Source organism: Ochlerotatus camptorhynchus, unplaced genomic scaffold, assembly GCF_037179485.1.
Source record: "Ochlerotatus camptorhynchus isolate MF236.1 unplaced genomic scaffold, CSIRO-AGI_Acam_v1.1 ptg000429l, whole genome shotgun sequence".
Lineage (NCBI taxonomy): Eukaryota > Metazoa > Arthropoda > Insecta > Diptera > Culicidae > Ochlerotatus > Ochlerotatus camptorhynchus.
In genome coordinates this window covers 799,802-824,249 of record NW_027040915.1, presented here as the reverse complement: position 1 = coordinate 824,249, position 24,448 = coordinate 799,802, and the positions used below count along the sequence as shown (strand labels likewise).

General features: G+C 40.0%; 2 protein-coding genes across 2 annotated transcripts; one reads left to right on the top strand and one right to left on the bottom strand.

Moving 5' to 3' along the window:
- Positions 1-373: 373 nt before the first annotated feature.
- On the top strand, positions 374-1,136 carry LOC135711280 (C-type lectin 37Db-like). The gene is made up of 3 exons (XM_065234085.1): positions 374-506; positions 569-648; positions 711-1,136. Exons 1-3 carry the CDS (start codon positions 419-421, stop codon positions 1,059-1,061), a joined length of 519 nt encoding a protein of 172 aa, XP_065090157.1. The 5' UTR covers positions 374-418; the 3' UTR covers positions 1,062-1,136.
- Positions 1,061-9,785, bottom strand: LOC135711276 (elastase-1-like). Its single transcript, XM_065234082.1, has 2 exons — positions 8,913-9,785; positions 1,061-1,546 (listed from the first exon to the last, which is right to left on the bottom strand). Exons 1-2 carry the CDS (start codon positions 9,757-9,759, stop codon positions 1,107-1,109), a joined length of 1,287 nt encoding a protein of 428 aa, XP_065090154.1. The 5' UTR covers positions 9,760-9,785; the 3' UTR covers positions 1,061-1,106.
- Between the last annotated feature and the right edge of the window lie 14,663 nt (positions 9,786-24,448).

The following is a 24,448-nucleotide window of genomic DNA, read 5'->3' as shown; positions in this document are numbered from 1 at the left end:
GACAAGACCGGCGGCGCGCGCGACATAAATTTATGTCGTGTAGAATTTTGCTGATTTCTGGCTAATTACTGCATTTATTTGATGTTTATTGCATGGAATTAAAAGATAAGAATGAAGACTGACCACTCATAAGCATAAATGTTAAAATTATGCGTAAATAAGGGAGTTGGTAATTTACTGTCACACGCAAGCCTGCAGCTGAAATTTCATTACAATAAACTGTTTGGAAAAATCAGGCTGCGAGATTTTATTTATTCTCTATCTCCGCTGTTCGCTTGGAATGTAGTTATAGACGGTCGCCCGTGTGCTGGCTGTTTTGTTTCGCTCTGGACGATGGTTTTTCAAAAAATGTACTGTTGCCACCTCTGAACGTGGGTATAAGCTGTTTAGTCTTTAACTTAACGTATCACTCGAAGCAATGTTCCTTCTATCAGTCGTAACGCTTTGCTTGGTCAGTATTCTTCAATACGTCACTGCTGACCTTTTGGGCAATCAGACTGTGCGCGGTTGGTTTCCGAATATTTGATTTTCGTTAAATTATGATCTAACTGTCGCTATTCTATTCAAGACATTCTGCTCAAAAACAAATGCTTGTGCCCATGTGGAACCACCAGTACTGGAATAAAGGAATTCTTGATTCCTTTCGATGTGAGTTGAAGAAATCATTGAGCGGGCAAGTAATGCGAGCCTTGAGTTTACTTTAATTGTAGGAAGGTACCTGGTTCGAAGCTGTTTCCCATTGCAACAGCATTGGAATGTCGATGGTACAAATCCGTGATCGATATGACAATCAGGATCTGAAGGAATGGCTTCAATACAATGGTGATGGACCCTCGGAAAGCTACTGGATCGGTGCCAATGATTTGGCCAAGCATGGCATTTTCCACTGGGGATTAGACAACAAGCAGGTCCGGTTCGAACAGTGGGCTTCCGGGGAACCAAATTCGGCCGTCATTCGAGGTGAAAAAGAGCATTGTGTGGAGCTAAAGGCGGAAACGATGCAATGGAACGATTCAGTGTGTTCGAAGCGATTGAAATTCGTATGTGAACGATTTAACTAGTGTAAGACAAGAGATTGTATTTATTGTTCAATAATAAAACAATAATTAGTATGCACTGACATGTTCACAAATGTAGCGTTGTGTCCACTCACAAGGAACGTCATTCCAAAATACTCCACCCCAGCGTCCGATCTCAAGGCAGTGCTCGTTTCCTCCAGCATTATCCGGTTGGCCAGGAGAGTAGTTGAAGTATCCAGTCAGATAACCGATGGGCTTATTGGTTGCAATCCAGATGAAGTGACCTTCATTTCCCAAATCGGTTCCACCTATGAACCAAGGTCCTTTCGTGTTGGAGGACTTTGCAATGGCTTGTTCTATGAGTTGACTATCTTCCTCCGAAGTAATCGTTGCTAGACGGTGGCCAACGCTTTGACACAATCTCCAAGCTGCCAAAAATGTTACTTCCTTGTTATTGTGGACGAAATATTGCTTCTTCAATTTTGCCGGTTGACGATTATCCACACAAAGAGATCCAAACGAAGAATCTGAAATGATGTTGAGCATTTTTTCAGTGATTTTTCAACAAGTATCATATACTACGAACAGTCATCATCGTCAACTATGGGTGAACTTAGAGCTATTATTAAAACGCTACTGATAACGATGCACACGGAAAAAAGTGTATTCATTTTCGCTGCTTAATGACTGGGTCGCGTTTGGTTACTGATGCGCTGCTCAACGAGTGTGATCTCGTTTTCTTAGGCTTTTAAACACGCGCTCGCTAGATTGGGAATCCCCGGCGCAGCCAGCTGTTACTGATGTTGTTGTTGTTGGAGAATGTAACGAATAAAGACTTCTTTAGTACAACGTACGGTACACTGCCCGAACAAAGTTAGAGATCAAATTGAAAACAAATGTTGCTGTTTTGATTTTAGAAATTGAGTTAAGTTAACGCAGCAACTTAGCAAATGTTAACAAAAAGGTGTAAGATGATGATGATGATGATGGTCCCACCTGTTACCCCACAAAGGTTTGAGCTGGATGATTTATCTTTAAGATAATTAAATATGACATTTTAACCAGGTTAGCAAACAAAATCGAACTGGTTTCAGTTACAGATATAAATTCCCTCTAGAGTTTACAGTTGCTTCACAGCGATATAACTGTGAAAAACCTCAAGCGTCCACCTCCTTATTCGCCTTTTTTTTCACCTAAAATATTCATAAGTATTACAAGCAATCAACAAAGCATCCTATTGCACTAGCAACCCCGCAATCTGATGCTATCATAATTTTCAGCAATGTCAGGAATGCTCACGAACCCTCATCATTTGTCAGAAAAACTAATACTACTACACCCAAGGTATCTTCCAAATAAGCTTCAAAATTGCATTTTTTTTAATCAAATTTTAAATTCAGTCCTCTATATCCGTAATACGCGTGCGAGGCTCAAACCTTTGTAGATTACTTTTTTTAATTAATCTACTATTAAATCAAATATTTAAAATCCATCATCACCATCGTGGCCAACAGAAACAGTTTTTGCAGTGCTACAATAATTATTTAAAAAAAAAAGTCGTTATGACAGCTATCCATATAAAATTATCCGTTCGAGATAACTTCGTCAAGATACATAATTTGTCAATTTTTAAAAATTCACTGGATAACTGTTCAAACGAAAGTTTTAACGTGTGAAAAGCAGTGTCTTTTAAATTCTGTAAGTGTTGCTGAACGTTTGATATGTCTAGGCATCGAGTTGAAAACATTTATTCCTTTATAATAGGGTAGGTGTACCAGTTACGGCCATACGTTCCTATTATGGTGTGTTCCAGTTATGGCCTATGGAATTCTCATAGGCAAGAATTGGAATACACCATAATAGGAACGTATAGCCATAACCGCGTTTCTAGTATTATATCAATGAAAATCACTTCCTCTTTCAATTCGATCACACAAATATCGAGGCAGCAAACCGTTAACTACAATAAAAATGAACACCGTAGTCAGATATTCAATCGTTTGCTTCACCGACAACCATTGTAAGGCGTCTAGCATCAGAGTTGAGGAAGTGAACCTATTACATCTCAAAATCAAACGCATTATTTTATTCTGCAAGTGCTGTAATCTCGATATTTGTGTTGCATTGGCCAGAAATAAAATGGAAGGGCAAAAGTCTAGATGAGGAAAGATGATTGATTTGTATAGCTGTATTTTACTGGCAATAGTTAAATCGTTTTTCAGTCGACAAAGAATTCCATACTTCTTGGCAATTTTCTTGATGATATTTTTAACGTGAGAGTTGAACTTAAGTGTGTCATCATTAATCACGCCAAGATATTTAATCTCCCGAACGCGATCAATAGTCTCATCATCAATTACAACAGAGACGTTCTCATTTACTCGATTCCGTGAAATTACCATAAATTTAGTTTTACTTGTATTCAATTTCAACTGCTTATACTTCAACCTAAGTAGTGGTGGAGAACGCAAATCTTCATTCAAGTGTAAAACGGCATCATCTAAATCCTTAGCTGCAATGAATAACACAGTATCATCTGCAAAAAGATTAATGTCGCAAAATCGTAAAACACGTCGCAAGTCATTAATATACATAATAAATAACAGGGGCCCTAATACACTTCCCTGGGGCACTCCAAGGTTATTCCCCACGGAAATGGAAACAGAATTATTAAAAACAGTCCGTTGAGTTCTGTCAGACAAATAGCTTTCAAACCATTTATATGCAGTATGTACTCGTAATTCCACAGCACTTGATTGATCTTAAGGGCCTAGAAATTGTTTCAAAAATAGCAACAATCGTATCTTTACACTCCAAGTTATTTTTCCACTTCGCTAATAACAAATTCAACGCGGTTTCACAAGAATGACCTTCCCGATATCCTGATTTTTCTGGTATCAACAAACTATTACTATTTAAATACTCCAACAGCTGGCCTTTAACAACAAGTTCTAACATTTTCTCTCGTCCCATGTTGATGGGACGAAACTCTTTGGCTTTAATCGTTTCAGCAACTTTTTCAATAGGGACCAGTGGATAGGATTCCTTCCAAATTTGTTCCAAATCTAGCATTAACATTATCTACTCCAGTCGATTTTCCTAATGAAAAACAAATAACTCCAAGTTCATCTAATGTAATTGGGTGAAAAACTTCAAATCTACAATTACTTTTAACTGGCTGTTTTATTTCGTCAGGTTCATCGACCAATTCAATGGATTGATTAATCAATGAAACACTGTTTACAAAATAATCATTAAACTTTGCTGCAATTACTTGTTCTGACTGTTCTTATGTGCCATTAAAAGTTATGGACCGCGGTTTGCAATTACTAGGTTTTAATAGAGATTTCAAAATTTTCCATAACTCTTTGCTGTTGTTTTGATGCTGATCAATCTCCTTTTGAACATATTCACAACGAGTTTTCTTTATCGATTGTGAATACTTATTACGCGCGATTGTGTACCTAGTCCAATGATTGTCATTATTAGATCTACAAAACATCTTGTACCATTTGTCCCTTTTCCGTTTAAGACGCAAAAGATCCAAATTGTACCAGCTGTTCGAGTTTTTCAAAGAAACAAACTTTTGCTCAACTAGTTGATTGGTACACGTTTTCAAAGCGTTATTAAGAACAGCTGTAGATTCATCTAAGTTTCCGGCCGCGAATGGAAAATCCAGGCTTCTCTCAACAAGATTCGAAACAGCTTGCTTCGAATATTTCCTCCAGCACCTCAATTTTACAAAATTATCGTTATCGTTACATGGTCTAAGACATTAATCACTAAAGTCTCATGATCGGTTATTTTCAAATCAGTATCCGTAACTGAACAAATGGAATCAAAATTGGAATAAACGTGGTCAATTAAAGTTCTACTGTGCCTGGAAATACGCGTATATTCATTAACCGTTTGTTTTAAATTAAAAAACTCAGCTAAACGCCTCAAATGATTCGAATTATGGTTATCACGCCAATTAATATTAAAATCACCAGCCAATATATTTAATTCACTAGAATCAAGGAATGTCTCGAGCCAGTTCTATAAAACTTCAACAAAACGCTGGTCACTAGAACTGGGAGAATGATACAAAACACCATAATTACCCATCTTCATGCCACGTACAACTGTAATGCCCAAGAACCAGTTGCCATCAATAACTTCGTTGGTACGAAGGTTGAATTGAACTGATTCTTTGACATAAATAGCAACACCGCCAGTGTGTCTAGAATGTAATAAACAAGCAGCAACAATATATCCCGGAATACTATACTGATCAAAAGCTTCAGTTTCTACAATATGAGTTTCAGATAATAAAACTAAAAGAGGACGTTTTTCCTCAACAATCTGACGTAATGCTACGTAGTTTGTTGACAACCCCGCAATATTCAAGTATAACAAATCGAATTGATTCACATTCCTGGAACTTGGCTGCTATTTATTGAAACGCAAGCTGCTTTTCTTCTGATCAAAAAGTCTTTTATAGAGCAAACATTCCGAGCTAAATGCGGCATGGTTGACGTCCAAGTTCATTTTTCGTTCTTTATTCATTTTCAAACAATTAATACATTTCAATACAGTTGACGTACACTCCGACGGCTGCACCTAGAGCATCTATCACAATTTTTGCAATCCATGCTCTTGTGCCCAAATTCTCCACATTTGAAGCATCTCAACACATTAATCGCGGGAACTATCGAGCACCGATCAAACCCTACATTTACTTTTATCGCACATAACAAAAATTTATAAGTATCAACATCGACTTCAATTACAACACTAAACTTGTTTTAAGTGAAGCGTGGATTTTCAAACATGTTCACTACTTTTACATCATTAATAGCGATGTCTTCATTTTGACTTTTTAAGTAGTCAATAAATACATCGGAGGAAAACTGATCGCTCATGCCCACTATTTTCAATCTTGGCACCGAAGTGGGAACAACAGCAGATTGCTTTCAATACCATTTTTTACATCACTAACGTTTGCTCCTGTTACACACTCAACAATAATGGAGCCATCTTTACCATTCCTAAAATTACTAATTTTGTGTGTTTTTAGATCCAACTGAGTTGTCAAAAACTTACGAGTATCTTCGCAAGGTTGTTTGGACTCTTTCGGTTTAATCACAATGACCGGACGAGTCTTACGATTATCTGGTTTGTTACTTTTACTGTTACTATTACTATTAGTTTTACTTTGACTAGCACGACTATGTCTTTTTACAACATCCGCAAAACTCGCATTTTCTTGAAAAACAACATCATCATCATGATCACTATTACTAATTACTAATTTACGTTTTTGCGTCTGGTATTTTGGTCCAATTTTGACTGAATCGTCCTAGATGAACTGCGATGATCATTATTTACAGCTAATTGGTTTTCCGCATCAATTTTAAAAAATGAACTTTTCATATTATACAATTTCTCACAAATTAAATTTTCAAGACCATTTACATTTATTCTAATGTCTGCCATCCCGCTTTTAACCGCGATGTCCACCTGAACAGCAATGTGATCTCGCATGTCAGTGATCGAGTCCGAGAGTTGAAAAACCTTTTTCATCTCTTCCTCTATCCTTTTGACGCGCGAGATCAGATCATTCTGCTCGTCACAACTCTGATCTGATACTATCACACTTGAACAGAACATTTGCATTATCTGCTATAAGTCTCGCCGCAGTCTTAGTGAGTGCCGCACAAGTGAAATGGAACGTTCCATTGCACGGACCTACACACGTAACTGGGAGCCCACTCATAGCAATAGACTGCTCGCATACATTACACACATCCATTTTACCAAATTAAACGCTAACATTGTTAGCAGCAGATATATACAGGGGAGGAGAACACAAAATAAAATTTTACCGCCACAGCTCACTACACAAAAGCAATAGCGCGCCGGGGGGAAAATACAAAATTAAACAAAAACGAGTTGCTAGGCAACCTTTCCTCTACTTATCCTGTTAGAAAAACACCACGGGCACGCGTTGGAATCCTTTCGCGGCACACGCCACTATTTCACACGAAATTATTAATTTATTTTCACAGCACAACTCAACAAAAACACTACTTTGTACGCCATACTACGCGGTTGGATACTAGTATATAAAAGCTTAAAAAACTGATTTAAGGTACAACTGTCAAATAATATCCTATACCTCGGCAAATTGAAGTCATGGCAACTTAATGACTTGAGCAAAGTTTCTTGAAATAAGATTTTCTATAACTTTTTTTTATCTACATCTACTCTCTATTTGTTGAAATAGAAAAGTTAGGTTTCTGAAGTACAGTTGCACCTTAACAAAAATTTAAGGTGAATATTCCAAAAGTTGCGGAGGAGACCATTATGAAAATCATTGGAACACGTCAAATTACTAAAATGTACACAAATATCAGGATACAATTATGTTCACGAATTTTCACTTGTAAACCACTGTGCATTAGTCTGATATCATATTGTGCTTTCATTATGCAGTTAAGACTTTTTAAATGAAAGTAACTTAACTTGAAGTTCTGCTGTTAACGTCTTGCTTGAAATTTAATATAAGTTTATCTGTCGTTGCACTAACGATTATTGTTTATTTGTTTTATTTAACATATTTTAGATCATTCGTTACTTGCCCGAGGTGAGATTTGAGCTCAAGTTTTTGCGCGTGAGAAGCATGGATGTTAACGATTTACGCCAGGCCCGTATTCAGTTAAACATAATGAATGCAAAATCAGAAATCAAATTGATTTCTTTGAAAGCAAGATAAGTTTTCCGATTGATTCAACAGTTTAAAAGTTTGCCCTCATTTTTCCAGTGTTAACCTTAATGTTAACCTTAATGAGATCAACTGGAGTGTTCAAAATAAGTTACATCATAACAGCAAATTTTGATTTCAATTTGATCTCCAGCTTTGCTCGGGTTCCGCTTAATCAGAGTAGCTTTCTATTGGGTGAAGCTCTAAACAGTTTAGCAGATTGACTGTTTTTGGCGCGTATTTGACCTCTTGTGTATTATACTATTCCAGGACGGATTTTGCCTAGTGACAAGAAGCCAAATCAGGCCAAAACAGAACTGGCTTCTGATGAATGGTAGCATCCGCATTTGCAAACATTTTTTGTCGTACACATCTCTGTTGATAGTGTTGGTAGAGATAATACTTTTTACGGCCGCAACTACATATGGCCTGCCAAACCAAATACTTTTTGAGGAATCTCAAATGTTTCTTTGTCGGAAACACTCGACAACGGCATTTTTTGTTGAAAGTCTTCGAGCACGTATGATTCAAGATTTTTTTTTGCAAAAACTGGATGAAAAGTTCCTTAGCACGACTTTTTGAATTGACATTTTGCTTATCATTACGATATTGCACCTTTTCCATTTTGTACGCCTTCTGCTTCACTTTTTGTACATATGATTTTTATTTTCCAACTTTGCGAGCCACATTACGAACTGAAAGATGAAGATGTTTCTCAATAAAGACACTGGTTTTTTGCAGAGGCACCCTAATTAAAAGCAGCATAATATCTCCAGAATGGTCAAATGAAGAGCTAGACATACTAGCTAGTCTTCAGAAAAAATGCTTAGAAGAAACGACTGACTGAGAAGAGACGACAGATCTAAAAAATTCACCCATCGCATCTGTGCTAAAATATTTCTTAGAGCAATGTTGCATCTGGACAATACAAACTGCTATTATTTGTTGCTGATTGATCAAAAAAATGTCTCATTTCAGAATTGAGGCATGAGTCCAATATAAGGTACACGTAGACCGAAATAAAAAAAAACATCAACCCTATTAAGTTGGATCGTCTTTCGTGCGTATCCTTCATGAATATAGTTAATTGATTTCCATATTTCGCTAATCCTAAATAGAATACTACGCACGATGCTGCATTAACTTACCTGAATTATTTTGTATCCATCTTTTGTACTTCCCAACATTGATGAACGCCGTGTAGTCGGTCGAACTGCACAAATTTTCGTTCTGTCGTTTTGCTGCCGTAAATGAAGTAATTCCCAGTAGATACCAACTACCTCGTATGTTCCGAAATAATCCTCCCCCGCTGTCACCGTTACAGGCATTCGTTCCATTTCGATAGCCAGCACAGAACATCTCATTCGTCAAACTACTAGAAAACGCTCCCGGATTACTGGTCAAACAATCACTTCTTGAAACAATTGGAGTACTCGCTGCTTTCAGAGTGTTGGATACGGCCACCTTTTCGGTAAAGCCCCATCCAACGATGGTACCAACCATCTTGTCGCGGATCATCGAAAATGCAGGAAGGCATGCCGGTTGTACAAATTTTCCATATTGAACTGGTTGCTTTGTAATCAGCATAGCGATATCATTATCATGTTTATCAGAACTGAAGGTTCCATGAACTATGACTGAGCTCAGCTCATGTTCTATTTCGAAATCGCTCCTTGTGTTGAGCAAATGCTTTCCAACCTGTACCACGAGATCATCGATGGATCGCGCCACACTCAGTCCGGGAACGGTCACACAATGCGCAGACGTTATGACGACACTCTGTCCGACCAAGGTACCACCACAGATGTACTGCTTAACAGGAACCACTTGATAGATTGCCGTGTGCCACGGGTAATCCCCGGGCTGAACATCAAGTGCGTTTGTGATGAGAGAGCGAGTTTTGTCTTGCCTGATTCCACACTGGAAGCACTGAACGGTGCCGACTAGGTAAAACAGTGCGATAAGAGCAGAGCGAAAAGCCAATGATTCGTTCATCTTCTAGTAATGGACTGATGCTATGCTATGTGATCAGAACAACGGAGCAGTAGAATGTGATTTGACGTTTTGCTTTATGGCCCAGGGGGTTTTTGGGATTTGTTGTTGCATTCGGCTCGAGGTGGGGCGATAGGAGTAATATTATTCACAAACATTCATTGAATAGTACACCGACGGGACAAATGGTCCAAAGACAAAAAGTCGAAGGACACAAGGTAGAAAGTACAAAAGGTCGAATGAACAACAGGCCGAATGAACAAAAGGTCGAGTAAATAGAAGGGAGACAAACGATCGATTGGCGAGGAGGTGGACAAAAGATTGAGGTAGAATCACTCCTGTACTGGAAGTAACTCATGGTTACTCCGAGAGTAACCAGCTCCGAAAATCGATTATTATTATTCTTAATCTTCAACAAATATTAACTGGGATATCAACTGCGCTCTTCTTATGAAAGCTACGCACCAAAAAAAATGGTAATTTTTGGGCGTATACAACATGAGAAATGTTCTGACTTCATCCAGATTCAATTGACACCATTAAATGTGGAATTAAATTTATTTAAACTCAAAAACAAATGTTTGAAAAAAAATCTATATACAAATGTGCCTTAACACCTTGGGGCAGTTCCACGAGCATCAGGAAAGTTGTGAAGGACAGAAAACCAGCAGGTAGGCGGAACCGGAGTAATATTGGAGGTTTTCGATAAGCACTAGTACACTGTGCAAAAAAAGGAAAAGATAGCATAGCAACAAAGGTAGTTCAAATTCATTTTCTCATCATACTCCATCACTCCTCCTGGATGAACATCGAGTCTAGGGTTTCAATTCGACTTGATCGATGAACTTCTGCAATCTCGTTGGTCCCAACGGCTTGGTTAGTGCATCAGCGACCATTTCGTTGGTCAAACAGTACACCAACTTGATGACTTTTTGTTCAGACAGATCTCGTAGTAGTGCTTCTTGGTGTCAATGAATTTAACAAGATCACTAGTTCTCTCCGACGTCGCAAAGCTGAGACACCCTTGGTTGTCCTCGAATACCACCGTTGGTTGTTATTCGGGTATACCCAGCTCTGTTAATAGCCGCCTTAGCCAAACGGCTTCATGGCAAGCTAGCGATAGAGTATTGTACTCGGCCTCGAGGGATGAAAGAGCCACAGAACTTTGACCCTTGCTCCTTGCTCACCCAGCTAATCGTGCCTCTTCCATAGAAAAAGATAAACCCGGTCGTCGACCTTCTTGTCCGGTGATCTCCGGCCCAGTCAGAATCGGAGAAGCCTTTTGACACACCATCCTTTACCGAATTTCAACCGCCAGTCTATGGTTGTGTTCAAATATTGCCGAACACGTTTTGCTGCACTCCAATCCATGTTGTTAGATTCACTGATTTTTCTCCTAAGCAATCCGACGCTCAAAGACAGATCAGGTCGCGCGTTAACGGCCAAGTATAACAACGCTCCTACGAGGCTTCGGTACAGCGTCGGATCAACGAATCGCTTACTGTCTTCGTTAGCTGACGTGTACTCAGGATCCATTGGAGTCTTGGATTGCCGACAGTTCTCCATGTTGTACTTACAAAGCAATGTGTCGATGTACGCTGACAACTTTAACGTGCAGAAGCATCCCTCTCTCCCAATCTCACAGCCCAAAAAAGTAACGTCGAATTTCTTGCAGAGACTATCATATACCTTGGCTATATCGGACTCACTTGCGCTGCCAATCAACAGGTCGTCAACGCAGCCTAAAATGACGGCAAACGGCTTCTCATATCGTATGTAGAGACATGGGTCTGCGGTTTAGCTCGAGGAGTACAGAGTGTAATGCTTTGTTCCAGCATCTTGCGGACTGGCGTTGCCCGTATATACTTTTACGAAGTCTACATACCTTTTGCTCGTGCCCCCGGAACTGCAAAACCTGGAGGATGCTGCATATACAGCTCTTCTTCGACGGTCCCGTTTAGGTAGGATGTTCAAACATCGTACTGCTTCAGGAACAGCTGCTTCTTCCCTGCAACGGTGAGCAGTGCACACAACGTAAATCCACACCGAAACACTGTGAGTGTCCTTGTGCGACAATACGGGCCTTATGCTTCACTATGCTGCCCTTCTCATCCCGGTTTATCTTGCAACCCCATTTCACACCAATGGCCTTCTTGCCCGGTGGCAGATCTGATATTTCCCACGTACTGTTCACTTTGTGTGCTTCAATCCCTTCCGAATAGCGCGTTGCCAAACAGGTACACTCTATGCATCACGAAAGTCACTTGACTCTTCGCCAAGTAGCACTTTTCCAACAATAAAGTCCTCATACCTGCTGGTAACACACCACGCGTACGCCTATATTGGCGGTCCAACACTGATCCATCTGGCACTTCCAGTTCATCACTCAGTTGTTCAAAGCCAGGAAAGCCACTTTCAATCGTATCTTCTGCATCTTCATACACCAATTGACACTCTTCTTCCTGCGTCTTTCTATCTTCACCATGTTCGAACACTACCACTGGGTTTTATTCACTCTCCGTCACTGGATTATCTGGATCACTGCACTCATCTAGCTACATATCTGGAAGCACGCTTGCTTCCTCGCGCTGCTCCAATCCTTTCGAGAATTCCAGGAACTCAGCATCTCGGAGATCCGTCATGTTTGGTTTGTTGCCTGTTCACAACTCGAATGGTATCCTATCAACTGCTCTGGATGGAAGACGGTTCTGGTTGAACGTGGCTGTTAGAATCGCACGAGTTTGGGAAGTTTGGCATATAATAACATACAGCTGGCCATTTCATGGAGGAACCTGTTCTTTCGCTCGGCTACTCCATTTTACTGCGGTGAGTAGGGAGTCGAGAACTGCTGTTGTATGCCCTCCGATCTGCAAAACTGCTTCAGCTTATCGCCTACGTATTCTCCTCCTCATTCAGATCGCAGTACAAAAGGCTTTCTATCGAAGATATTTTCTGCCCACCGAACATATTCCACAATCTTATCGATTGCTTCGTCTTTCGACTTTAGCAGGAAAACCATGCAAAACCGACTGAACTCGTCGATTAGGGTGATGAAATTCTTGTTGCCGCTTGGTGTTGGATTTTTCATGAGCCCGCAGATTTCGGTGTGTATGATGTTCAGCGGTCGTTTACGGTTTTCGTACCAACATACCCTAAGGCAACACATACACACTGTTAAAAGCGGTCAGACGGACCACTTCACTAAGCCCTCGATCCCTGGTCTTGCCAACGGGGATCATTGAGGGTGGGTTCTACAACAACCTCTTTTTTTTACTGGCTTTAGCTCAAGCATGAAAAAGGAAGCTTCAGAGTCGGCTGTAGGTAGGATTCTTCGATCAAGGAATTGAAAGCACTTTCTCTCTTGTTAATTAGCTTTTTATTTTGACTTACTGTGTGTGTGTGTGTATGTGGGTAGTGTCTCACGATGCGGCCGGATGCAAGCACGAAATGAGGGAAGGTCGCCTTTGCCTTGACGCTCGGGGTAATGCCTACGCCGAATCCAAGAGGGACGGATCGTACACCGGATTGGCGGATCACACTCCTTCCGACGTCGGCGCTAGCAGTCCAATCGCACGCCGGAATGGCGGATAACTGCTGGACAATTCAGGCGATTAATAATGGGTCCTAAGGAAAAAACGTCCCAGGGTGGGTATTAGGAGGGCTACCGGGTATTTTTTTAACTTTATTCTGTTTTGTGCTATGTCCTTTTACTCCATACCTGATTCTTATTTCACTTTCTAACCTAATTAGGTAACGGTGATTTCAAATGAACTTCTCTCTTTATCTTCAACTTTATCTCTGCTTTTTATAGGATAACAAACTTAACGCTTCGAAGCTCTGTATAAGAAAGACGCTTATCTAGTTATTACCCGGCAGCTTGATCCTCATTTTTCCATACCCTTTGTTCATGTTCCCTTTTTGACCTGTCCAGTCCCGGTATCTGTGGCAACTCTTGTTTTCCCTTTTTTGGCTCACTTCATACTGTTGTGTAGTTTGTGTTGTGGTGTGAAGTGTGTTAACAAATTATATCCTTATTATTAGCTACTCCGGAGTATTTATGAATTTTTAGCATTAACATTTACTAACATTTATAATTATTTACTTTACTAACCTACTAACAAACAAACTTTTAATTAATATGTTACAAAATCTAGGTTAAATAATCTCAACAGTAACAACACCAACCGTTCTCCCCAATCTGTCAGTTTGATTCTGCTGGCCAAACCTTGTGTCACGATGGCATTCACAACACTAATCGCCCATTCGCCTATGCCACGTATGCTGGCAGTTTACACCATGATTTCCCGCAACCGACATTCACTGCTCTGCCAGCTTTAGCTTAAACTGGCAGCCAACCAGCTCGCCTACTGCCAGGATGGTACCATCAGCCGTTTTAATTGAGCAGCCTGTGGCCTCAAGGACTACTGTGAGGCCTTTCGTTGCGAGTTTTCGGACAGAGATCAACCCGCCTCCAGCGAGGGAACCAACAACACGTTCTCGAGAGTAATTGCAACGCGTTCACCCTTGGAATTCACGCCTGGTCGATTTTGTTGTCGTTCCATCCGCAAGGGTTACATCCACGAGGGCTCCACGTTTGAACTCCATGAAAAATTTGCGGTTGTTGGTCATGTGGCACGTGCAGCCACTATTGATCGTCCACGCTCCAAGAATAACGTCCCCGGCCATAAATCATATGACTCCACAGACAACATCATCCACTATCGCTTGCATCGAACGATCTCCACCGCCGGCCTCTGCTTGGGCTTATTTTACTTTTTGCTTAGCAGTCTGGTTCGATCCCGTCGGATTACGATTTTCACTTCAATTTTCACGACCTTTCTCCGCGAGAAATTTACGGCAGTTTATCTGAAAATGTCCCGGTTTCGAATAATAGAAACACTTCTTTACACGTTTTTCTTTATCGGAAACCCGCAGCGCTTTCTCACTGTCATCAAGTCACATCAAGTCCACTGTGACCCACCCGCTTTTGGTACTCGTCACGCAATCGAGCTACCACTAGATCCACCGTGAGATCCTCTTGCGACTGATTCTCCAACGACGTTACAAAACTACTATACGCTGGCGGGAGACTGCGCAACATCTCACCGAGTTCCACCTCTGCATTGTCGAGGCGCTCATTGAAAAAATCTGTTGAATCTTTAAACAAGTTCCAAGCAGTTCAGAGAACGTTGGTCTAAAGATCTTACGGGATTTTCAGAGATCTTAAAGGTGATTCCAATAATTTCAGGGAAGTTCCATCGACTATATGACAGTCCACATCGGTAATGGTAAGATCCAATAAATTCAAGACAATCAAGAAAAATCAATGTCCATATCAAAATTATGGGTGGCGGGTCACAAAAAGCCTTGAATTAAGGGTTTCCCACATCAAATTGCATCACGGAAAAAACGCTGTAGAAAATTAGCCAGTTGACCGATCCATTTCAAACTTTCAGACAGTAAAATATAACCCATTAGTAAGCTGTTGCCATATTTATTTCATTAAACTTCAATACCATGACCTTACGCTCGCATCTCTTGAAGCACTCCCGGTGCTTGGCTCTCTGAACGAAAGACTTGGACAGATTCAACTTTTTGGCCACATCCCTGACCGAAGCGTTGTTCATAAACAAGAAACTTGTCAGATGGACTTATGGAAAAATTAAAAAGTTTAGGTTGTAAAATTTGTAGTAGATGCCATCTTCAAGTTTATCGTTTTCCATCAAATAAAACGCCTTCGCATGACGGAATGCAATGGAACTAAAAATATCATTGCAATATTCCAGTTTCAATCACATTCCAGTAAAAATATTCTCTAGTTCCAACGATATACCCAAAACATTCAATGTATTCAAATAATATGAGCTATAGAAAAAAATAAATAATGTTCCATATCTCACCAATACAAACCTTTAATTTGACAACATCAACGTGTTCTCTTCCGCTGCATCTAAAAAGAAACGGGTAAGTATGACAGTAACCATATCTTGAGCTTGAGCTTGAGCTTGAGCTTGATTGACCGCCCACGGTTGCTACTCTGTTATTGCCAGATCAGCTGTAATTACACAGAGAACCAATAGACGATGCTTGGGACTAGCAATCATCCTCAATGTGTAAAAACTGGTGATCTTAAATTAGGCAATACCAGCGCCGGCCGCGCCCGAACACAGGTCAAGAAAGGAATGGGAAGGATTGTGTTGACATGACAGTCGCTTTGATGGAAGCCGAGAACACCTCTGCACTTCCACGAGGAATCACTGGGATGTTGGATAAGAGGGTTGGGTTTGCAGCAGGGTTCGTTTTGGTAAACGATAAGCTGAATTGATGTCCTAACGATCATATAACGCGAAGGAGCTTGGGACTAAACCCACGGTCTTCTGCTCAGTAAGCAAAAACGTTTGCCACTAGGCAGACGAGCACCTTTTTACTCACCGAGTTGCTATTATTACCATGTAGTCATATTATCAAATAAAACGATTGACGAATCTTGAATGCGGATGGGCCTGAGATTAGACTCATGATGTTCTGCTCAGTAAGCAAAAACGGTTGCTCTAAGGCCACCGAGCCCCTCATATCACATAATACCGTTGCTCAAATTTTTGTATCCATTCAAACCCGGAACCAACGACAACAACGAGTTTCGCAAAACACACGATACACAAGCGATTTTACCATAAATCTCTTTGATATGTAAAGACCTGGGACCGCGTTTTTCTGCTCAGTAAGCAAGCCACTGTAACCGGCGATCTTTCAAATCCGAAAACTAAAAACTACGAAAAAGTACTTAGGCCTTCATTAAGTTCCACTTTCACGCGACGTTCAATGTTTCAATTTGCTCTTTACGTATTGTTCAGGCTATAAATAGGCTCTGTTCAAAAGTTACGCGAGAAATACGCACAATCGTCGCCTACCCCAGCAGAACTGGTTCCAAACGACAACAAAGGCATAAGCAACGATGGATTGTTGAACTTTGCTGGCTGGTATAGTGCTGCTGAAAAAAGTCTATTATTTTGGTTAGTGATCGTTTGGATTTGGGTCACCCCACGTTGTGTTTAGGTAAGTATAAATAAATAATACTATTTAGTCATATAAATCACCACAGCTCATTATCTTCAGCGTTATCGGTTTTCGTTTCTGGATCTTTAGTTGCCTCTGTGATATACTTACTTGCGGCATACTATTTTGGGAGTGTATATGAGCGTGTACCATGTACGGTAGCTCATTTCTCATCGTGATGGTGGAACATAGTAGACAAATTAGAGAGAAAACAAGGAGGTATTAGTATTAGTTATATGTAAACAAACAAAACAAAAGAAGAGAAGAGGAAAGAAGAGCAGACAAATAAAAAAGGGATGAAGTAGATAACAAATAAAAGAAACGTAGGCAGATTATTAGAAAAGGCATTATCCGAGACTCGGCAATCAAATGTCACTCCCGCCGAGATCTCAGCGAAACCCCCACCTCGCCGAGACCCGCACAGCCGAGCTCGGTAGAAAAAACTAAGATTGTAGATAGATTAGTAGGAAAATAAATAAAACTACTTTATGACTCAAAGTGCAATGAATGAGCGTTAGTTTCGGGATCATTTCAGTGTTAGAGTTATGTTAGTTTTGATCCGTAATCAGCCCTGCTGACCCCTCCAACATTAGTTGCAGGCAGTGGTTGTTAGATAATGCGGCACTGTAACTTCTACTATTTTAGAGGTATGATTCGTCAAGTTTATACAACTCAATGTTTCAATTGAGGCAAACTATCTATCTTACAATTACAAAAGCAAACCTAAACTTACAATTATATGCAAATGCAAAATGAAACTTGACAAATCATCGTCAATCCCCTTATTACAGGGCAGGGCCTGACGCTAATTTAATTTTGATCAGTGAACGGGCACCCTATGGTACATTTTCTCACCATGAACCTATCATTTCCAGCCTATGTGAACTATTTAATAAATGGAAGCCATAACATGGGTTACGCTCCCCCTAAGCGGGCCCTCCGCATCCTGTCTCTGTCTTATCTCAAATACAAAATGCCAATGGTATGAATGTATCTATATATATTAGTCAGGCTTCAGAATCGTCGTATTTTACCCATTGAGTGTTGATTAGTCACAATGAAACATTGTGACAGAAGTTGAGGTTACTAGTGTATTAAATAATCTAGGTCCTATTTAGGATTATATCTGAAAAATCCAAATCTGGCTAACGCCCACCCTAAACCTAAACCTGTTCTAATCCACCTGAAATGACTAACGAATGGAAGGACTACCCAATCATGCAATAGTCTCATTCCGTGCCTTATGGCAACTTGATGATTCTATTGCGCTCATCTTCTTGCACCACCCAGGGGAGACTTGGTCCTGTACCCAATGCTTAACTTATCTCCTTTCCACTCAGCTAATCGCAATTTCTTGTGATATAGTGCGCGGAATATTATTATATGAGACAATTCAATGCAGACGTCTTTCCAAATTTGGCAGATCGACAGGTAATCGGTGAGTTACCACGTTAGTTGCTATTCAACAACTCGACAACGTCCCATCGTCAACGCCTTCTATGAGAATTTCCCATTGCAGACGCCAACGAAATGACGTCATCGAGCTATCGATCAACTACCCTGGTTATCGCCTGGTACCTTATAGCACGATGCTAGGAGGCGAACCGGAAGAATCGATGAACTACCTCTCCCCCTATGACAGTAACCATATCTGAGAATGAAAAATTTATTTTTTAATTTTAAATCTTGGAAAAAACATCGCTTTGCTGGACATCACGACTAACATTTGAAAATGGCATAAAATGTTGAAAATTATTATTAATATTATTATTAATATTATTATTAATTCACATTAACTTGAGAACGACTGGTCTTAGGAAAATAGTTATTATGTGCAGATTAATTGAAAATAAGATGCAAAACTCTTATAATTTATTATTTACAAAAAAAAAATGCAATTTCATTAACTTTCAAAATCAACAAAAAATAAAAAAAATATATAAATGGTTTTTAAGCAAGTTACTATCCTAAACTCTTCACCATATTTTATAACATTTCTTCAGTTTTCTTGATAATGTTTTTGTACAGATTGAAGGATAGGGTGTTTTGAGATAATCAACGTTTTACGTTTTGATGTAGACTACGTCTTACGGGAAGGTAATGGGGGTAAATCTAAAATCTAAAATTGCGTCCTTCACGAAAAGGTTTTGAACGCTTCCCTAGCAGCACTCTTGTTATAAATTGGTCTTGGAAACTTATATACGACTTATTTCAGTTATAAACAAGTTGCTGCAACTTTTTGGGACAGAATTGTGCTACTTTGGTTATAACTTTGTCATGTATAAATGAAATTAAAATCCAAATACACCAATCAATAAGAAAAAACTTTCGCAATCTGCTACATAAGATGCTTTTCCAATTTTCTAAAAATATCGCTGAAAATTAGAGGGTCCAATTTGGGAAATCCCAGGATGAAAATCCCAGGATGAAAATCCCGGGATTTCCCGGGATAGCCTCAGTCCCGAATCCCGGGATTTTTACTCGAATCCCGGGATTTCCCGATTTTTTTCTTTTTCAATCTCTTATGCAAAAATATTCGAGATTGTGTTTACATCTCTGTGGTTAGTGAAAGAGAAAATAGGTGAAAAGAATCGATATAAACAGATAGGACCATTTTCAATATTCGTCGAGATTTCATCGTAATGTTCGTGCCACCAGACCTTATATAGGCATCATTGGTGTGTGACAGGCTTGAAAACAAAAGGAATGAAAAAAAGTAGAAGGGTCTGTGCCTAGGGGCACGAACGGAAGCTTGACGTAGGACCGCTAGTGGACGGAACAAATGTAAACATTTAGTTCTTTTAATTGATCAATCATCAATTATCTTAACTCTTTCTGTTTTTTATTTGTAAGCGTATAAAATTTGTAGTATTTATTTCAAAAAGAAAGTTGATGAAGAGAATCCAAGGGACTGTCAACTTGAGTATTGTCGAATCATCTACCCGACTTTAACAGGTGTATTTTAATTACCGTTCCGATTCAAATTTCGGACGATTCAAATTTCGGACACTTTCATTTTTAATTAAATATTACATCCAGTTAGAAACAAAGTAATAATGTTAGATGATCGTGGAGGGCACTAGTCAAAAAAATTTAAAATTTACAAGACATGTGGATCATATTCGACCGAGATAATCAACTTTTAAAAGTGTCCGAAATTCGAGTTTAAGTGTCCGAAATTTGAATCGGCACGGTATTTTGTTATTTATGAATTTTTAAGTTTTGTGCATTTTGGTATTAAAGTGTATTCAATTCACCCCTCACAGGATTTCCTTCCGAATTATATAAATGGGGCGGGGCGGAAAGTATCGTTTGTGCAGAATATGTAAAAAATGAGGGACTTCGAGAGATTGAACTCGTGAGAACTAATTTTCTCACAAATTTGATTTTATTGGCTTTCTGGGGACTGAATATACACCCAAAGTGAATTATTCCCACTTCTCTCAAATTCTATATGGATTTTTGAATTCCACACCTTATATAGAGACCAGGTTGAGCCTTGATAGCTAGCTGCTTGCGGGAACTGATGACCTTGACAAATGTCCAAATAATACTCTTAACAAATTTATGGTGGTCTTGAAAAGGACCATTTCGTAGTGATGGTTGAGTAATGCTGAGCTGAGCACGACGAGCTACTGATTCCGATCCTAGCCTAGCGGTGGGACTTCTTCCTCCTTCTCTATGGTTGCTCATATGAGCTCTGCACAGCGTTGCCAGATTGCCAGATTTATTTGGCACAGCCAGAGAAATTTTTGCTCTGCCAGACAGATTTTTTGAGAAATCTGGCAGCTTCCTATGTTAATTTGCTGTGCCAGATTTTCGCCAGACATTTTTTTCGGGTTTTAGCAGATTGGTAGATAAATTTCCAATCTTTTGGTTTGTTTAGAATTAAAATCTATCTGCTATTGGTCGAAACCTGACCTCTTTTCGTAATGCTGTGCATTTTGGTTTTTTGAAATTGCGTGGATTCTATAGATCTTGTGGAGCTCTATCCAGCAAGGGTGCATGTGTTGGTAGAGGGAAAAATGTAAACTTTGCGGGAGACGATGTATTAACACTCGAAAGCAATTTTGTGAAATATGAAGTAAAACAAATCTTAGCTAGTTCTGCATGATGATTTTGTTTGATTTTATTTATTTGTAAAGTCGCCGGGAAATAACAGCTGGTGATTTGCTTTTTTATGATAACTCCTTACTTGAAAACAAACAAAAACTCACAAACAGGCTGCTTTTCCATGGTATACAGTGTGATAATTCAATAATCAATAAATTATCTCAACATTTAGTGGCAAACCATTCATAAATTTTGGTAACATACAAAAAATTCTATAATCCACATTAAATGTCATATGTAAGCGCCGATTGAAACAATCTTTTCGACGTCACAACAAGGGTGATTGATTAAACGAAAGAAACAAATCGTGCGGAATGAAAGCCGAGGAAAAACTAATTGCGCCAATATATTCAGGCCTACAATTCCACACCTTCTAAAGACAGGTTGAGCCTTGATAGCAAACTGCTTGCGGGAACTAATGACCTTGACCAATGTCCAAAAAATACTCTTTAACAAATTTTTGGTGACCCTGAAAAGGACCGTTTTATAGTGATGGTTGAGAAATTCTGAGGTGGTCGTTCAACACGGATGAGGCTGTCGAGCTGTATGTCGTTTGGAGCGAGGGTGACACGCTTGGCATAGATGACCGACCCGCAGCGACTCACGAAGAGCTACTGATTCCGATCCATAGCATAGCGGTGCAGCTTCTTCCTCCTTTGATGGTTGCTTATGTGGGCTCTGCAGCTCGTTGCTTGCAGGCAGCCTTTCGTTGTTACTGGAGAATATTTTTCAACGCCACACGCCGAAAGCACTGCTACTGCTGCTACTGCTGCTACTAATTTCGACGACCGAACACCACCACACAGTGGTGTGGTCGTTGTGAGCGTGTGGTTCTGAGTATGGCGATGAGTGTGCAAAATATTACGGAATTCCATCCTCCCTATTCGCACGCGCCCCAGGATCGGAGGCGAATGCCACTTCGACTTGTTTCGTCAACTTACTACTCTCTGACGACTGTGCTGGGGAAGCAGCATATGCATGTAGGTAATTGGTGGATTTGTTAGTTAATTCGACGATTTTGGACAATGCTGGACATTTACCAGTTTTTCAATAGTTTCTTATTGAAAATCAACATTCAAAAGCATTGTTATCGATGCGTAGCCATATTTCTGATCGATTGGAGATAAAATTATTGAAATTGGACCAGGGGCAGCTGAGTTATTAACGTTCAAAATCTTTCTTAATTTGTTACATGTTCCATTTTCGGTTTTCACAAAGTGTACCCCCATATAGAAATCAAAGACGTAGTCCTACGTCAAAAAACACAACAATAACAAAGGAGGCTCCTGGATTCACTGCATTCGCAAGCATAAAGTTCCATATTTCCGGTACAAATACTGATTCGCGTCGTAATTACACTCAAAGCAGGTAAAATATATGTTTTTTTTTTTATCCTCGCGTTTGTCTTACGCGATTTGTCTTAAATTAATTGCAGAAGCTATGGCGGACGTGTGGCAACATTTTAAAAACTTCCCGACGAGCGCGCCCAGTGTTTGAAGTGTCCGCAAATTCTGTTATGCAAAGGTGCTTCAACTAGTGGTTTGTGGTGGCATCTAAAAAATAAGCATAATTTGCCAAGTGCAGAACCAACTCCGGTACCGGCGAAGCAACCCAAGTTGTCCGTTAATTCAACCGTGAAGCAATCGTCGTTGGATCCGTTTCTGAAACGAAGTTCACTTCGCGAGATTGTTGCACGTCTAGCTGCATTGGACGGGATATCGATTGCTGCCATTACGAAGAGCAAGTTTATTCGAGAGTCAGTGTCAGCTAGAGGATTTAAACTGCCAACATCCAAATCCACGATAATCAAACTCATCCATGAGTTCTACGATAAAATTAAAAATCAGACCAAGAAGGAATTTCACGACAGGATCGTTGAAAAAAGGAGCTCGTCAGTCATACAACAGATGAGTGGGCCAGTTCTGCTAACAAGCGATATTTGAACATTAACGTTCATTTCGCAGATGGTTCATGTTACAACCTAGGATTTTCTCGGATTCACGGATCTTTCCCAGCAGAAAAGATAGCCCATGCTATCGAACAAGTTACCAAGGACTTCGGCATTGACATTGGCTCTATAACGGCCGTAACATCTGACGCATTAACGGCGCCGGTGGTGTAGTGGTAAGCGTGATTACCTCTCACCCCAGCAGGCCTGGGTTCAATCCCAGTCGGCGCCGCCGGGATGTTCTGAGGCATAACATCTCTGATCACGCCTTCCTTCGGATGGGAAGTAAAGCCGTTGGTCCCCGGTTCATGAGTTGATGGGTCGATAGGTAGGGTCTAGGTGTGGGAGCTGCCTTCCTAGCACTTCGGTAGCATTGGTGTTCAGCACGGAAAACAAGATCGACGGAAAAAACAACGAATCGTGCCATATTTCCACCAGCTATGCTACAACCATGCATTGCACCTTGCCGTACAAGACGTCATCAATCAAATGAACTCCAACGAATCCGAGTCCACGGCAAGTGAAGAACATTCTTCTTCTGAAATTCAGGATTTTGATGACGAAGATAGTGACAACGAAGACCGACACGATTATTCTGATAACGAAAAGTTATATTCATCCGGTACGCTATGAACTTCTGTTATTTGTTTTTCATATTACTTTTTTTCTATCATTATCTTGTCATTTATTTTTCAGATTGCTACAATACCAAAACATTTGGAAAAACTCTTAAGCAGGTCCGAAATGTAGTTCGAATGTTTCGTTATTCACCGGTGAAAAACTCGGTGCTGCAAAATAAAGTTGTTGGAAGATTCAAGAAACCTCTTCAGCTTTTGCTGGACGTAAAAACCAGATGGAATAGGAGCGGTGTGTCAAATTACATGATTGTGTAGAGGAAGCACTCGAAGAGTTGGGAGAAAGTTCCTTTGTATCCAGTGAAGATTTTGTTTCGGTCAGATCCCTCTTTGAAGCTTTGCAGCCAATACGACTCGTTTCGGAAGCCTTAGGACGTCAAGATGCTACGATGTTGACGGCGGAAGGTAGTCTGAGCTTTTTGTTATCAAAACTTAAGAGTATGGGCAACCCTATTTCAACGAAACTCTACGAGGCGGTTCTGAAGAGAATCAATGAGAGACGAAACATCAAATTGGTTTCACTTCTAAAATTTCTTCAGAACAGCATTGCCTCAACATCATCTGTTGAGTTACCTGTGATTTCACGCAACCAGCTGTTCAAGTTCGTCAAAGAAGAATGTACTCGTTTTTTCACATGTACTTCCGACGACCAACATGAAGCAACGGTGGATGACACGAGTAAGAACCAACATCAATCTTTAAAGGACGAGTTGGAAACCATTATCCAACAGCATGCTGGATCTAGTAGCATGCCAACGACAGAAAAATCCGATCGCGGAAACATTGCTCAAAAGTTCATTCAAAAAGAGATTTCTCTTTAAGAGTTGACCGGAGACCTAACAGCTGGTCTGAAAATCTTGTTAACTGCTCTCAAATCCATCAAGCCAACTTTAACGGATAGCGAGAGAGCTTTTTCGGATTCGGCGAACATCTGTTCCAA